Source organism: Aplysia californica, unplaced genomic scaffold, assembly GCF_000002075.1.
Source record: "Aplysia californica isolate F4 #8 unplaced genomic scaffold, AplCal3.0 scaffold00025, whole genome shotgun sequence".
In the NCBI taxonomy this organism is placed as follows: Eukaryota; Metazoa; Mollusca; class Gastropoda; order Aplysiida; family Aplysiidae; genus Aplysia; species Aplysia californica.
The window spans coordinates 479545-497286 of NW_004797295.1; the positions used below are offsets into that span (position 1 = coordinate 479545).

Genomic DNA, 17742 nt, shown 5'->3' on the forward strand with positions numbered 1-17742 from the left:
TCCCTCCCTCCCTCCCTCCCTCTCTTTCTCTCTCTCTCCCTCCCTCCCTCTCTCTCTCTCTCTCTCTCTCTCTCCATTGTTAACAAGCCTTTGTCCCTGCTATATCCGATTGAGCTCCGATGGGGCCGTTATTGCCTATAATAACTTTTAGTAGAGACACAGAGTAGAAAAAAACGGGGACTTAAAAAATCCCTGTTACATGTATTACCGGTCCTGTTATATGCCGTTTCCACTGTATCATTCTTTGGATGTAGGTGGAACATTTGAACTCAGTCCTAAGACATAAAGATGGTAAGTTGTATAAAGGTCGGCAGCTGTGAACAAAACGGGACAACAAATGCAATAAAAGGAAAAGCAAATTTTATTTCTTAAAATCCACACTCAAACTTTGAATGCCATTCTTTTATTTTTTCCCACATCCTGGAGCCTTGACCTTGACTACAAAGATCAAGATTTGAAAGCACTTCAATCAATGAATTATTAAAGAATTAACAGATATACATTAAAAAAAAGGTAATGCAGTTTGATATGATACTTCTACACAGACCATAGTACATCCGATTCCTGATCTGTAGGTCTCTGCAGACCCTGTGGCTGTAGGGCAATGATGTGAATTCTCATGGAGGGAGGTGGGTTTGTTTGTTTTTTTACATTACCACCAATTTGTAACCTCTATTGATTCAAACGATACTAATAGTAGGCCTACTATAAAAGTTGTTGCTTAGAACTTGGCGAGATGGGTGAGCATTAAATACAACTGCAAACCTTTTCATGAGGTTAGATATTTTTTATATATATATATATATATATATATATATATACAATTTTTTTTCAAACGGCAGACTTATAAAAATTTTAATTACGAGCAGCAACAAGAAACCCGAGACTTTCAATGCAGAACACGTGTGCATCTGAAGAGCATGAAGTGTTGCCAGATATCTGCAACAAACACAAATAAATAAAAGGCATATTTCGTGTCAGTAAAGAGTTAGCTAGTACTAGTACTTGCAGATGTCTTGTTTAGGTAGGCCTACTTGGGTTTTTACCTCTTTCAGCCCTGGTCTGATTTTAAAGAGTTGAATCTTTTTGGCTGGCAATACTGACATGTCAAAGATAGAGGTTTTTTTAAAAATCTCCAATTTCAGAACAAACCAGTCGGCTTCAGATCTATGAAATCAAGTACGCTAACACTACTTTCACTAACAATGTAAAAGCAACATCAGCATTTTTCCAAATTTCTCATGGATCAATAAAGTTTTTCTCAAATTATTAGTATTAGTAGAAAGTCCCGAGTCTCTTGTTCTGGGAGACACAAGTACTTGCTTGTTTTCACAACAAAAACTGGCACATGACATTTCGGCAATAACTCAATTATAATTTATTGACGAGTAGACAAATAAAAATTACAAACACACAATGATGTGTAGGACCCACCACTGGAATATTCAATGCACACTACTACCAGTTTTTACTTAAACAGCCACCCAAAGTAGTTCAGCTACTGCCATACACTCACACAATCAGTCTGCATGGGGGGGGGAGGGGGGGTGTGAAACAATTTCAGACAAAAAGCACCAGTTCATAAGGCATCTACGTTTACATACTTTTTCCATTGCTTTTTGTCCATGGCAGTGCTATGTGATTAGTACTAAGAAAGCAGATTTTTCAATTATTTCAACGTAATACAGTCAAACCTCGTACCGCCAGCCCTGCTTACCGGTACCACCAGATTTTGCCAATGTTTGAAAATTCAACGCCCTATATAAACATAGTACAGTATAACATGGATAGGTCAAACACAGAGGACTCGAAATCACGCATCCGCCTAGGTAGCGTAAACACGGCCTCGCGGGCACTCATGGCCTTCCGACCGCGTGGTATCGGTGAAATCGGGGTAATTCCGATCGCTGTTTCTTTGCTCTTTCGCAATAAAACACCAAGCGCCGTACACCTTGTAAAAGTTCAGCTTTTCCTCGTTACAATGGTGTAAGTTGTTTTTATGTCCGATTAGTAGGAGCTGGAGAATCGCCGACGAAAGCGAAGCCCCTCGCGGTCGGAATGCGTGGTCGGCCGGTTGAAAAATTGACACGGGTGCATTCAAATGCTTCGTGGAACGAGGAATGATTAAATACCGTCTTTTCATTGGCGGAGAACTGTAGAGCTCTAAACGGGCTTTCCCGTGATATGTGTTTTGCCTTTGGCGTCTAAATAGAAAGCTTTTAAAAATACTGTCAAAATGTTTAAAGATCTCTTTTTACCCCTAATATGTAAAAATACCGGCTTAAAAAATAAATTTAATAAAAGATCAGCTTATTTCCTATTAGAATAAAGTAATCAGTTTGGAATTATTTTTCATCAATCCTTCCGCGAGACTCAGAAAGCATGTGACCCCGCACGCGAGGTACACTACAGTATAGAGCCGACTCGCTCGCCGCGGGGCCCGGTGCGGCGCCGGCCGGGTCAACGTTTGGTGTTTTTGTCGAAATAACGACAGATCTAGCTTACGATTATTATCGTTTATATTGCTGCTCATTTATATTATGTATGTGATTGTAAGCCTACTTGTGTGTGCATGTGCGTGCACGTGTGTGTGTGTTTGTGTGTGTGTGCGTGTGTGTGCGTGTACTCGTGGTGGAACACCAAACCAATGTGCCAGGATCTGGACAATAAAGATGTATCTTATCTTATCTTATCTTATCATCGTGTTTGAGGCAATAAAGTACTGATTTGTAATGATCTCAGTCTTGAAAAAAATTATGCTCCATATATTTGTTATAGTGATTGTACTCTGTTAATGTGGAGATGTTTAGTGCTCTTGGTACTTTTTTATTGTCTGTCAAACATGGGGTTGCAGCCAGTGACTGACTTTAACAAATTTGATCAAATTTTAAACAACTACCATTTTCTTAAAAATTGACCGAGAGGTTAACGAATGGTACCAAAATGCTCAGTGGATATAAGCCTTTCAAATGGAACTGATAAATTTGGCATAAAACTACTTTGAAAATTTAGTTTCTGGTACCTAATCCGCCAAACTGTGCCTGCAGTCCCATTTTTTTCTTCTTCTTTAGTTTTGTAAGATCTCCCTCTAACTACAGATCCATCGAACTACCGAGGCTGGTCCCAACGAATTCGAGCTATCCATGTTACACTGTACTTAGTACCTGTGCCTTCACACTGCCATCCGCTGTCTGTTTTGTAGGGAACTTACCAATTTGCCCCATTCTATCACCAGCAAACTGGCAACCTACCTACACAGTATATGTCACACAGCACCCATCATTGGCTGCTTGATAATCTCTTTCCCACACACGTCTCTGTGAGTTCAGCCTATTTCTAGCGGTTTTTTGCCGATTTATGAAAATACTATTATTTTTAATAAGCTTTGGAAAAAAAAAATTTCTTTAAAAACTTTTAATGAAATTTTAAAGTCGCCTGCAAAACCACCAAAAGAACTGCGCCACCTCTGCCTGTCGGCAAAAAAAATTGGCATCGCCAGATATCCGCCCTGGCACGCACCAGTGAGGTTTTTTGTATTGTGAGGAATCAGGCTCAAGTCTTAGTGAAAGGTCTGAGACGGTCCTGGTCCAAGCACTGATGAGTATCATGTAAAAAAAAAAAAAACACCAAAAAATTGTACATCTACAGGGTCTTTAACTCATTCGCTACGCCGAGCCGTGGAGGGCGGCGCGGCTCAAGTGCCGTCAGTACGTTAAGCCGCCCCCGGCGGCTCGAGAACCGACGTTCAATTTTAGCTTGGTTTCTATTCCAATCCACTTATCCATGTTAAAATAAAGGTCATAATATAATGTTGACTTCCGGGTCAAGCGTTTCCACCGAAAATCGGAAGTTTTGATTCAGTTTTGAAACATGATTTCGTAGTTTATTCGACTTTGTTTTATCGCGAAGCCCAAATTATATCCCAGAAACCAGTCTTAGTACTTTTACACAACAAAATGTATAATTATTTTGCTCACTAAAGAAGTGTAGGTCTCTTCTTTATAATATTGATACTATTGGACGCAAATTGCCGGTGCATTGTAATTGAGAAATCAATATTTTTGAGTGCTAGATCTAGGCCTAGATCTAAATAGTCAAAATGTCTTTTTCTCCCCAAAATCACTACTTTTGGGTGAAATATATCAAAAAGTACCACTCAAGACATGTATAGGTTTATTTCAAATGCAATTCTGAATAATTCCATATAAGTTACGCATATTTTTTTCTGTTTGTGATCCTTTTTCCAAAATTATTTAAAAAATTTTTTTTTTTCAATATCGGATGTTATGATCCAAATGTACAAATATTATGGAATGTATGTAAATAACTGCACATTTTTCAATATTTTCCTGTTCTATATACAGTTATGGTTATTTTGAGGTATCATTTGACTAGGTGCAAACATGTTTTTTTAGTTTCACCTGAGATTATTTTTTTTTTTTTTTTCCAATTTTATCCGCATCCAATCACAATTGTGTTGCATAATCGCCTCTTACAGGAACCAAAGTTGAAAAATACGAAAAATAAATAATGCAGGTGTATTCTACAAACCATACTGAAAATGTTGGTATATAATATGTTGATATTTATTTGAATTTATGGCCCCCAAGACCTGTGAACTGCGCACTAGTCATCATCTCATTTCGCCCTCCCGAAAAGAATTCGTCCACAAGCCGAAAATAATACGTAGCGAATGAGTTAAAATATATAGATTAGCTTATGATCTGGCAGATCTGAATTAACGTAAAGGGTAAAGGTCAACTGAAGCTGCACATGTAACTAGTTGCTACTCGTTTTTTCCCTGCGAATTGCAATCTCAGGAGCCAGATCGACTCACAGTTAGTTTGTCTCTGGTCTCTACCAGTCTGCCACGAATCAAGTTGGCAATCGGTGCTATCCTGTTATACCACCAGCCCTGATGTACCACGGACTTCATGCTTGTTCATAGGTAGGCCGTATCACGGGGTTTGACTGTAATTCACCATAGAGAGCATAACTTCAGTTCAACCAAAGCAAGATTTAAAGATATATACTTCATTAATCTTCCTTTTTGAAGAAAAGAACAATAATAATGACACGTTTGTAGCAATCTGTCCTGTAAACTACAACTACAATTTCAATACCTGGTTCATTTCTTCACGCATAATTAAACACATCTTTTTACTATAGGCCTAACTGCTATAAATGTCTTCGTCTCACTTGCATTTTCAACAAACCTTTAAATGAAAGAAAACCTTTGATTTAACTAATATTTCTAATTTTAAAAACTTTCACCAGAAACTATTAATGCAGGCCACCCTGACAGATCATTCAGAAGTTCTAGGAAGCACTTATCCACACATATAAGGGCTTTGAATTTAAAGCAGCTCTAAAAGGGAAGGGAACGGAGGAGAAAAAAGAGATGAACTTTACTCAATACGCAGAAAGTAAGAAGTTTTCCCCCTACTCTAACATTATTTTACAAAATACAAGTACCACAGTACTCAAAAAGTACTTGCAGAATCTTGTAAAAAGTATTTATCTAACACATAATCAAAACTTTAAATTAAAGGACACATGGGTGGTTGTTACAATGCCATTCAACAGTGGCACTTCATTTTAAACAGCATTTCCCTGAGGCAAAAATTGACTAAAATAATAGAGGCAATTATGCATCATCCTGGATCATTGATCAGCAATCATTGTCATGGGAAGAAAATCATATAAAAATTTGTCAATATTAATCTTAAATTAAAAAGAATACGGTAGTCTCCACTTAAGACCCCAAATTCCTAAAACCTGTTCACTTGAAATCACATTAAGCTTTTACCCCCCTAAAAAGTATCTCCTTAGATTCTGCTTTTGACTGATCAAAATTTTCTATAGAGAGAGAAAAACATGAGAGCCTCTGCACTGCTGAACCAACGTCTCTCAGATTCACAAAAGTTTCCACTTCACTAAATACTGTGACCCCACATTGCTGTGCCCCAATTGCCTTACCCAATGTGAAGCTCTGAAATTCACTTGGCACAGTGGTGTAACTTTTTACTCTGACAAATGCCTTAATAATGCCCACAGGTCAACTACCTCAATGCTGGAATGTTAGAGACTTTATGGGAGAACGTGGAGAAGGGAGGAAAGAAGAATAGCAGAAAATAATTTTGCCCTCGTTAAAGTGGTACCCCAAGTAGCTCTTTGTAATCCAGATGAGACTGAGACCATATTCACTTTACATCCTCCATTTTGATAATTCTTGAAAACTGGAACCTTTGAGGTGATAACTGTTGTGTAGATCTGTGATATAACAATTGATGCTGTCTTAATGTATCACAGTACAGCCAAGTCTACCCATTGGATTTATCTACATATTCTCTTCCTGTTCATCAACTGAAGAGAGGTTTGAGAGAGTGATGGACTTGGCGTTGGGGCAGTTGGTCTGGATCACACTGAGTGCGTACGGATGAACACGAGTGCAGTCTAAGTTCAAGAGCTGAAGGTATGGCACCTTGAGTTCTGCTATTCCTATGAAAACAAGATAAACAGTAATTTCAGTTTTTTTGTTTCCTTTTAAAGCTGTCATATAAAATGATTTTTACAAAGGAATAAGTAGAACTACATCATGTGGGGGGAAAAAGGGGGAGGGGCACTACAAATAAACACCAATCTCTAATCAACAGGACAGCTTCAATGGGTTTCACATATTCTTCTGTTAAAAAATGAAAGAAAACAAAAATCCACTTAGAAACTAAAATTGATGCTTTTAGACTATCAATCTAAGGGTGCCCCCCCACCCCCACCAAGGGTGCCCCCACCCCTTCCTTTCCACGCTGAGGTAATCCCATAAAGTGAATAAATTAACTTACTCTGTAACCTCCGCTGTTACCACCATTTAAACATTTTTTTTTGGCTAATACATGCAAAACGGTGAGTCCAAAGAGAATACATTATACTGAGATTTTACTGTCATCGATTTCAAAATTTTAACTGCATGAAAGAAATACACATTGTAATATTGTAATACAGAAATTATTTTACGGTAACCAAAAATAAAGTATATCAAATTAAAAAACTGCGAAGACTGATTGCAAAGACTGGTATCAACGACCAGGTGTTTAAAAAGTTTAAACTGTACTAAGCATAAGATTAAAATTAACTGTCAATGGACATTTGTACATACCTTTGTCACCAATGATAGTTCTGCTTAAATTCAACTTGGTAAGGTTTAAACATTTGTTCAGAATTCCTTGCTTCAGAAAGTCACCTGTCACACTGACCAGAAAGGACAAAAATTGACAGCATTATGATTTTGACAATTGGCAAATCCTGTCAATTGAAGTTATTCACAATTCTGAAATCTATCAACACTATTTTAATTTACTGAGGATAAAAAAGGAGTAATCTCAATCTTTTCAGCTCTACAGAGGGACTGTCACAGACAATCTTTCAAAATTTATCGTCTTTTTTAATCTACAATAACAATAAAATAGGTGGCACGCATGATAAGTTACTTTCCCTAACCATAAAATGAGTGAAGAACATTATATCATCAAAGCACTACCATAATAGAGTATGTCTAACTTAACCTGAATTCAAACTGAACTAACATGGCATTCATATACAATGACATTCCACCTATTCATAAAACTAGGTACCCCACACCCCCGCCTCTGCGCAGTTGAAAGCGTGTAGGAAGCTCGAAATTTGATCATTTTTAATCAATCATAATTCATCTCCTTTGACACCAATCTTCACCCCGTTTCAAACTAAGTCAGTCCAACTATTGTTTTTAGCTAAAAATCAAACTATTGTGAACGGCACGGAACGATATATTGTATAGTAAGCTATCTAAAAAGATCACCAAAATGCTCGGGAATGCGCTTTCCGCGTCCATTTTCATGCCGGTTGTTGACCAAGAAATATGGGGAGTTTTGGAACCTATTTTTAGAATGGAAATCTCAAAGTCTGACCAACGATTGGTCGAAAGCGGAAGCTTCTGCCCAATTTTATATTTTTGGAAAATAATCATCGTTTTGAAACGAAAATGGGCTCTGCCCGGGCGGGAGCTTCTGCCCAGTTTTGTATTTTTGATTAAAAAATCGTTTTAAGATTCTTTCCAATTAAAAAAAAGGAATTAGAATTAGGGAGTTTTTGTGTGTGTTAGTGTATCTGATCTGTCATTGTTGAATATTTACTTTATTAATAATTAATGCCTCATTTTATCACAGATTTGATTGCAGAAATGGATTCCTGGCCCAAAAACACATTCAAAAACAGAAAAAGAGTACAGTAGCCATTTGACATCATGTTCAAGAATGTCTGAAATACAGTAAAAGACATTCATACTATGAGACACGATGCAGTGGAATCAGGTGTCCGTCATATTTTTCGGCATATAGAGTTATTGGTATCATTTAATAGGTTGTTCATTTGCCTTGCTTTCCATGAAAAAATTATCCATTTATCTTGAATAGAAGTCAAGATATTTGCGATTGAAGGAGGTGGGGTCGGCTGGTTTCAGAGGTAAAATTAGCTAGAAAATGGCCGCCAAAGTTTGGTGACTTCCATAGCTTAAGAGTCTTTGGAAACTGCAAATTAAAATTTGTTGTGCTTTTAATCAACGTTTTTCCATAAAATCCACACATAAAGGTGTTTTTGAATAGCCATACAAGGTGTTGCACCAAAAAACAAAAATTTGACAAAAATTTCCAAGCTGCCCGAAAAATGCCGCCGATTTCTTTAATTATTTTGACAAGCGCTTGATTTCACCACGAGGCCTCACCTATTTTGATTTTAACAACAAAAAAGTCATTTACCTTGTACCAGACAAACTGAGTTCAGTCAAATTCTTGAAATCTGAGAAATTACAACAAAGTGAGAGTGATTAACAAGTAACATGAATTAAAAACTTTTTTTTGGAACAAAATGTAGATGAGAAAATTCAAGAACCACAGGCACAATATAATGTTTCCACAGAACCATACTACCTCCATTGGTGAGAAGAATATTTTCACAACAGTAGTCTTCACCTAGACGCATGCCACACAAAAGCACGCTCCGCTCAAACGCATGCTTTCATCACTTGACAGGTTTTTTTTACAAGTATACAATTTAGACGTAAAAACACGCGGTCAGTTCTTCTAAACGCATGCTTCGATTCGCGAAACACGCTGACAGGTAAAGCTTGACAGGGAAATTTTCACTGCAGCCTCCACAGCTTCAATTTAATAAGACAAGCCTAGACACCTAGACAACAGGACAGCCTACCTGTATTTAGCCAGACTGACCCTCACGCAGAACAAAGAGAGATAGAGTTTTCACGCCCAACTTTCCACGGACGCATACGTCTAGGACTGGTCAGGTGATATGATGGGCAGGGGAGGATGGACTGAAATGTCTTCTGATTGGTCACTCAAAATGAGTCTTTGAGAGTAGGTTTCTGAATGGTCTTTTAGTGTCAGCATTTGTAATGTTTAGTTAGATATATAACGCGCAACACACTTGAAAGCTGTAAAACACTAGATAGGCCTCTTATAAAAGTTTAGTAAAGTAATCAACTGTGCTCGAAGAACTTATAATGTACTTGTTCAACAAATCACAAGAAAAAAGTCTGATGTCATCCATGCATTTACCGAATTGCAATAGATGACTACAGTCGGGATTGGTCCCTTGGAATTGGAAAGCCGCATGGCTGAGAGCTTTTCCCTATATGACTAGATCAATCATGAACAGTTTTCTCTTATCTGCTCCCGACATTTTATAGTGCATATCAGTACAGTGAGTCCGTTTTTTGCACCTATTGACATGCCAAATGACTTGATGTTCCAGAAACAAAACAAGAAATACTTACTGGCCACAACACTTGCCCCAGCACCTGTGACCAGAGTACGGTCCAGAAACAATACCTCCAAATGTACAAGATCTGTCAAATACAAAAAGAGGTTGTGCAAAATAATTACAGTGGAAGTTCCTTATTAAAAGATACACTACTCATATTCCCATTCACCTCAATTATACATAAAAATTTTACATAATAGCTGTTGAGAAAATAATTATATAACACTTTGAACAATAAAATTACCTTTTAAGCGAGAACAAAGGTATGCTTCCTCAGAAATCTTCATGGAATACTTTTTCCATACGGGACCCCTGTAAGTAAGATCACAAAGACTCTTCTAGGGTCTCCCTAAATGAGCTATATGTGTCACGATGCAGTGGAATCAGGCGCTCGTCAATTTTGAGACATATGGAGTTATTGGTATCACCTTAACACATTACACCCTAAGGGCCTGGACGGGAAGTCCATTGTTAGATCCTAAGCAAGGGGAAAGAACCCACCTCCCGTGAATACAAGCCTTTAAAAAACACATTTTAAAAATACTAAACAGATTCCCCAAATCCTGAAAAAATAAAACTTAAGAAGAAAACTGAATGTGGTTTCAGAAAAATATAACTTAATGTATGCGCAAACTGTTGGAAATGTTTTAACTTTAATTCAATCGGGGTGTCCGACCCGTCACTCTCACTCTCAGCCTCGCGGTCGGGCCCTAGAATCTAGATCTAAATTCTAGATTTTCTCCGTCTAATCAATCGGAATCGCCCCAAACTCTTCCTACAACGTTTTCATCAAAATCTGAGCCATCTGATTTGTCACATGTTCGTTTTTGCTCAAATCCATCGTTATTTCCGTTTTCGAACTCGATTGTGTCGCTTTTCAACAAGTCGAGACACTTTCGAAGTGTCGGTAACGCGATCGCACTTCGATCAGCTCTAATACTAAAACTACTAGCCTGAAAAATTTCGTTTCGGTATTAAGCATGGGCGAAGTCAAGTCGAGATTCGGAATTCGACGAATTCGTGGGGTCTGAGTCGGAGATCGAACATTGGGCAGGAGGACGAGTCCGAACACGAATTCCCGAACTAGGGCAGCCAAGGGGAAAATAGATCACGAGGAGCGAAAACATATTTAATTTGTTTAAAACTGTGAATAATTTTACGTAAAACTGCACCCAAGAAACATTTTTGGACGCTCAAAATTTAGATTTACCAATAAATGAATAAAAATGCATAAGTATCATAAAACACGATGTCTGATATCTATTTCCCCTCGCTGTGTGCAGAAGGAAGCGGCGAGTTCGAATTGGACCGTCCCACGATTCCATCGACTCAATGAAAGTCACATGAGCCTTTTAGAACGCGCTGATTCGCTAGCAGTTACAAATCCCTTCTGCTGGTGGTTATGCCCTAAGAGGCCAAGGTCAACTTTACGCACTACGGTGACGGACGAGCATTGCATCTCTGGTTGGACCAATCACAATTGCAAGCCATCTTCACGTCAAATTCAAATCCCGTGATTATCCCAGCCTCCTTCTTTCTTTGGCTTTCACTGCGATCACACACATTTCACTGCTTTTCTTCTCTTCATTGTACTATCTACATGTATTTTCTTACGACCTGTCTGGCACTTACATTTACATTGTCACATTTCTTGTCTCTTTTGCATTACTCCATGTTTGTTTTCAACCTTGTATGTTTCATCTTGTCATAATAAATGTTGATTATGATATAGATCTAGATCTAGATCTATTACTGTTATTTTTTATAAACTTCTGTCTTGCTGACTGTTGCTTTGATTAATGCATGGTCTGACTTTAGAGTTCGAGACTGCTGGATTTTATGCTTTGATTTTTATTATGACCTGTTTGCATCCATTATCCTCGCACATGAAAGCGGCTGTACTGTCAACGAGGGGCAAATAACTTTCAAAACAAACTGGTGCCCTCCCCTGATGTCAATGAAAACATTGCCTGCCTCAATCCCGACCTCTGTGACCTCTTCCCTGCTCCTTCCCCCTCCCCCTCCCCGCCCCCTTTGTCTACACCGGTCCGTGGCGTCGGGATTTTCTACAGCGTGTTCGACTCGACGGCTGTAGGGAGAACGACTTGACTTGACTTGACTTGACACGAATCCCACCGAATTGACCTTGCCTCTCCTCAAATTTGATTGGCTGCTATCTTGACCTGAATTCGAATTCAGAGTCGAAGTCGACGAATTCGCGCCCAAAAATGTTCGGAGTCGAAAGTTCTCGGAGTCGGCCCACCCTTATTAGGTATCAAACGAAAGAAGAAACTTTTTGCTATACTATGCAAATCAAAATCCGGCCCCAAAGTCTCGTCAAGGCGAGACTTTCGTTTCTAAAGACGCTGGGCCGGCGCGGGCGGTTCCGGGCGAGTCAGGGTGGAGCGCGTAAGGGAATTCCCGGGCGATCCCGGGCGAGTTAGGGTGTAATGTGTTAAAGCTTGTCCACTTGCCCTGCTTTTGACGAAAAAAATATCCATTTATCTTGGATACAAGTCAAGATATTGGCGATTCAAGGAGACGGGGGTCGCCTGGTATCAGAGGTAAGAATTAGCGAGAAAATGGCCACCAAAGTTGAGTTACTTCCTTAGCTTGAGAGTCCAGGGAAGTTGAAAATTTACATCTTTTATGCCTTTAACTCTATCCGTACATTGTGTTTTACTGTCGTGTCAAAACGATGTGGGGAACTCTGTGTCACCACTTCCAAAGACGAAATTTACTCGTTAATCCGATCCGTACATTTTGCATAGCAGTCTGTCAAAAACATTTTTTGGGGGGAAAAAAATTAAAGTTTCAAAGAGATCTTCGTACTAGAAGTATTCTAAAATGTGAAGAATACAACCCCAGGGGTACAAAATGACCCCAGGGCGTACGGATAGGGTTAATCAACGTTTTTCAGTACAATCCACACAAAAATGTGTTCTTTAAGGGGCACGAAAGGTGTTGAGCCAAAAAACAAAAATTCAATAAAAATTCCCAAACCTGCAGAAAAATGCCAGTTTCTCGATTTTCATTATTTTGACGAGCACCTGATTTCACCATGTTGCCTCACAAATGTCCTTTTTCGCGAAAGCAAAGGTATGTTTCCTCAGAAATCTTCATGGAACACTAGTTTCCATAAAGAGCCCACTGTAAGTGAGATCACAAAGACTTTTCTTGGGTCTCCCTAAATGAGCAATATATTTCAAGAAAAATACACCCCTCACAGTCCTGGTTCAAACATGTCCGCTTGCATAAAGCAGGCAAACCCATAATACATCAAACCAAGAGACACAGATATGTTAAACACAAGAATATCTGCTCACAAAGAGATGATAACAACTTCTCACTATTCATCGTAAAACTTCATACTGTCCAGTACATAGTTTAACTTTATCAAAAATTTGTTAAAAAGACCTTAGTCACAACAACTGTAAGTGAATATGAAATATTTCTCTGCTTCATCAAAAGCAGACAATATACAAAAACAAAACCCTGGCACAGAAAGAAGGAACCTTACCTTTCAAATGTAGTACTCCTTCATCTGACACTTTGGTATTGGTGAGAAGTAATTTTTTCAGGCTGTGGGTACAAAATTGAAATTTTATTCAGATACAATGGTATCAATATAAGGTGCTTACTTATGCAAGTTTTCCCTTATCAAATTCTTTAGCGACTAAGCTTTGTTTAAAAAAAAGTAGAACAAGTATATCACTTGATCCTTAAGACAGAATTCCAAGTGCAGACATAATAATATAAGGCTCATCAAACACTAAAATCACATTGAAAAATAAAAGTGACAGGATTTCCCCTTTCTGTATTTGGACATGAAGCATTCTGTCTCACCTGATTATCTTACCAACATGCACCATTCCCTCATTGCTGATGTTAGTGTAATTTGTCAAGTCAAGGGTGCTAAGGTGAAATCCTGAAAAGAAAAATAAAGTAAGACAGGATTTTTTAAAAAGCAATAAATAATTGAAAGAACACACAGAATTCAAATACGACAACATTTCATTGACACAAATTTTAAACCTCTTGACACACTTGCATACTATCTCTACCCAAATTAAAAACATCTCACTCAGAAAGGCATTCCCCCCCCCCTCAAACCCATCACAACCACTTCCACAAACAGAGCAGTTAAGATGTCTCAAAACTATGTCCACTTCGAATTTGCTTCATCTCATTTCTGCAGATAGTATGAAAATCATCCTAAACTTTGTTAAACTTTAGCTATTTCAATATCCTTTACATAAATTGAAGGATATTTTTTCTTGCACTTCTCTAAAACAGCAACAATGAATAAAGATTTGTCAATATTGACATATTTCGGTTTCCTTTAGTTCACTCATGACAACGTAGATAGAAAAGACGTAGGTATATAAATGCAATCTATGGCCACTTTTTACACATCCCCACTATATTAATGCTGAAGTTATAATAAAAAGAAGACCACAAACTATTAGATTTCTTTCACTTGCCTTTTAATTTTGGATTCTAAAACATGAATCTACACTTTAGCGAATAAACAGAACACATTGTGTACAGAAAAGAGCAACAGACACTACACGAATTACTTTTCACAGGACTTCGTAGTTTTCTCTATTCCCGAGTTTGTGAGACAGACTGAACTTTAATTTATGAGATCACAACGTAATGGTGCACAACGACAAAGGCGAGTGAACTTGATCAGAGAAGGAAAGCTATAAATTTTCAGCAGGAAAAGGGGAGGGGCAACTGGATAAACGTAGTTGGATAATAAGTGAAAATGGCACGCTTCATGCCACTACGCACTGTGATAGGTCATCAAGGTTAACCACTCTTAGCTCGCCATATGTCATAAACCCATCCAGGAGGGACCGTCAATTCTTTTTAGAGTGGAGGGAGACCATTTTACAGATTATGAGCCTAAACATGGGTCACCGAGGATTCTTCCCTGGGTTCGTCGGTTAAGATCCTGGTTTGCCTAAGATCCCGCATTTTCCTTGCTCCCAAGCACCGGGATCTTAGGCGGAGACTACTGTATAACAAGTACTTAACATAAGAAACAGAATTACTTTGCAAATACAAAACTAAAGCACCAGATATAAAAAAAAGAAGCTTTTTATAAATTTTTTTAACATACCTGAAATATAAGACAAGCCAATATTGGAAGTTGAGCTTCGGGAGGGCAGGAGAAGTGAAGTCAGCTTCATGTCTGGAAATAGATACCGATATATTTTTTTTATGCAATGGATCAGAGTCATTACACTTTCAAGAAAGAATGGAAGTTGCAGCATACTAACCACAACCAGGTTCACAGCTACTACAAATTTGTCATATTGGAACAGGTTGTACTTGAGACTATGGGTAGCACTGGCTGAATCCACATACTGGAAGCTGACTGATGAGAGACATGTCAGTACAGCACAGCATCTGGTCTATGACCACAGATTACTTGCTTGAGGAATGCCTGGTACAGAACAGACCCAAAGCGGATGCATGGCCAGGGTCAGCCCCATTTAGAGACCGAACTTTCGTCAACTAGAAGGCTTTTGATGGGCCACTGTATTTGAGAGTATGTCTTGAAACACAATATGAAGAATGACTGAATGTCATATCAACTGAATCTTGTTCCAACGCTGTCTCCAAAATCTCAGTATTCCAGTCAGAAGAGATCAGATGCTAGGAGACATCATGATCATCACTGTGTCATAATGTCTGGGATTGTGAAACGTAGAAAGTGGCCAATGAAGCCTATAAAAATGAGTAGTAAACGATGGTAGGTACAAAAAAAAGTATGCACAACACACCACTGTGTGTAGGGATAAGCAAAGTACAGTTTGAGACACTGTTTTCTCCACCGGCACCAAACTCTCTCCCAACTCACTTTTTTATTTTTTTTTATTTTCAACATTATCAGTATACTTCATAACAAAATTTATAGACATTTCCTGTCCCTACTACTGACTTCTTGTTCTTTGTTCTGTCATCACCTCTAAGGCACTGCTTTATGGAGCATCTATGTGTTGACTTGCTCGTACAATACCAAATACCAAATCTACAGCAACAGATACTTTATCCAATTACGATATACTGACTTTTTTCATTTGCTGCTAACCAGTGTTCTTTAAAAATAGAAGGGCAAGGCCAGGAACCAGTTGAACAACCCAAACACACTTTTCCTATTTCCTTTTTTACCACATCTAAAGATGCATTTCTCTTCTTGAATTAACTCCTTGCCAGCTCTGTGGCCGTACCTGGTACGCCCTAACAATTCACTACCGTGTATGCAGTGGGCATATCTGGTACGCCTGAAAACTCCCTGTTTTGTTTCGTGCAAATATCTTCACTTTAACACAGTTTTGAATAACAAGAGTCACATCCCTGTATTCTCTGACCACTTTCTGATGCGATCATGCCTATTTTTAGGCTATCAGTCCCAGGATTCGAATGTAGTAGCTAAGACAAAGAGACATGGTGTGTAGTGTATTGTGCGCCAATGACGAAGTCAGTCTGCCTCTTTGAGGTTTTTGCATGCAGTCTACATTCACCACGCTGTTTCGCAAAGGTTGACTAGGTCTACAGATCAGGTTATTGCAGAAATTTATCGAGCTGCAGACAGTGATAACGAAGACTTCAATTCATCTGAAGAAAGTTTTTGTCATAGATCTAATCTCCGAGACGACAGGGATCTCGAATATGGAGACCGAATTTTTTAAAATCTCACTTTCACCAGCCAAATTCTTCTACAGAATAGTTATAATTATACCTAAAAATGAATAAAACCAATAGATTGTAAGTTCATTTCTCTTTTATCTGACATATACTTTGCTATATCTAACCCTTATAGTAAGTGAGCTATAGCCATTTAAAAAGCAGACTGTGTCATACACAGCCATTGTGGAAATTTCCTTAGCACACGAGGTGGATTTATGGTTAGCAGTCAAGGGGATAAAGCAGCAACAAACCTTTCAAATAATTGAGAGCTCTGTCTCCGTGCACATCCAAGGTCCCTGCTAAGCTAATGTTACACAGACGAGGGTGACGGGTGATGCATAAAATAGAATCTGTCACAATCTGTGTCTCGGACACATCCAAATTCTCCAGACTGACAATGCCTTCTACTCCAGACAAGCTTGATATCTGCAGGGATGAAAGTAGCATAAACTCCATTGAGATTCAAACTCAAAATACATTCAAACAGGTGATTCTTGGTGCTACCATGTACCGGTTGGCCCTCTGAAACTAATCCCCCTCACCCCTCCCCCATAAGTCCCTTGTCTAAGACAAAGACTGTTTCTGGCTCCCATGCAACTCCATCTTGAACAAATTCAACTGTACAAATGGATTTGAATAGAACTATTGCTTAATCTAATTTCTCTTCATAGCACAACAGTTACATGTCACTGGTCATGTGATACGACAACAAAACAGCACCAAGAGCTCTATATTCCTTACCTTGCTTTGCTTCAAAATGAGAGACTTGAGCATTTTAAAATCTGCAACAGAAAAAATGTAAGTTGATTATTGATGCAGACCAAAGATAAAAAAATACTTTTATTTTCATTATTACTACTTATTTTCCGCCTTTATCAGTTTCTGATCTTACTGTTTTTTTGTAACGAAAAGACCCTCTTTCAAAGTCAAGTTACACATTATTAGTAACAACCAACAAATTCAAATATGTAGCCTCTCACTTACCGACATGCTGGTTCTAAAGGATTCTATTAAAGAGGAAAGGGTCATTTGGATTTGTTCATATGATTAGAGTACAATAAATGCTTGCTATCCTGTCTTAAAAACCACTGCCCCCTTTTGTCCTCTGAAATGATAATAAAGGAGGTAAAGTGAAAAAAATGAGAACAAACAAGGTAAAGTTAATAAATGAGAATAAGGAAGGTGAAGTGAATCTAAATAAATCCAAAGCCATAAAACAAAATCTCA

General features: G+C 38.3%; 1 protein-coding gene across 1 annotated transcript in view; it reads right to left on the bottom strand.

Annotated features, from left to right (window-relative positions):
- Positions 1-4578: 4578 nt before the first annotated feature.
- Positions 4579-17742, bottom strand: part of LOC101862702 — a 31252-nt gene continuing 18088 nt past the window's right edge. Inside the window, exons 16-24 of the mRNA XM_013089079.2 lie at positions 17257-17297; positions 16767-16941; positions 14942-15013; positions 13660-13741; positions 13334-13395; positions 9827-9898; positions 8793-8832; positions 7157-7248; positions 4579-6501 (exon numbers count right to left, since the gene is read on the bottom strand). Of these exons, the coding sequence (XP_012944533.1) occupies positions 6341-6501; positions 7157-7248; positions 8793-8832; positions 9827-9898; positions 13334-13395; positions 13660-13741; positions 14942-15013; positions 16767-16941; positions 17257-17297 (797 nt within the window). The 3' untranslated portion in view covers positions 4579-6340. The remainder of the gene's footprint in view (positions 6502-7156; positions 7249-8792; positions 8833-9826; positions 9899-13333; positions 13396-13659; positions 13742-14941; positions 15014-16766; positions 16942-17256; positions 17298-17742) is intronic.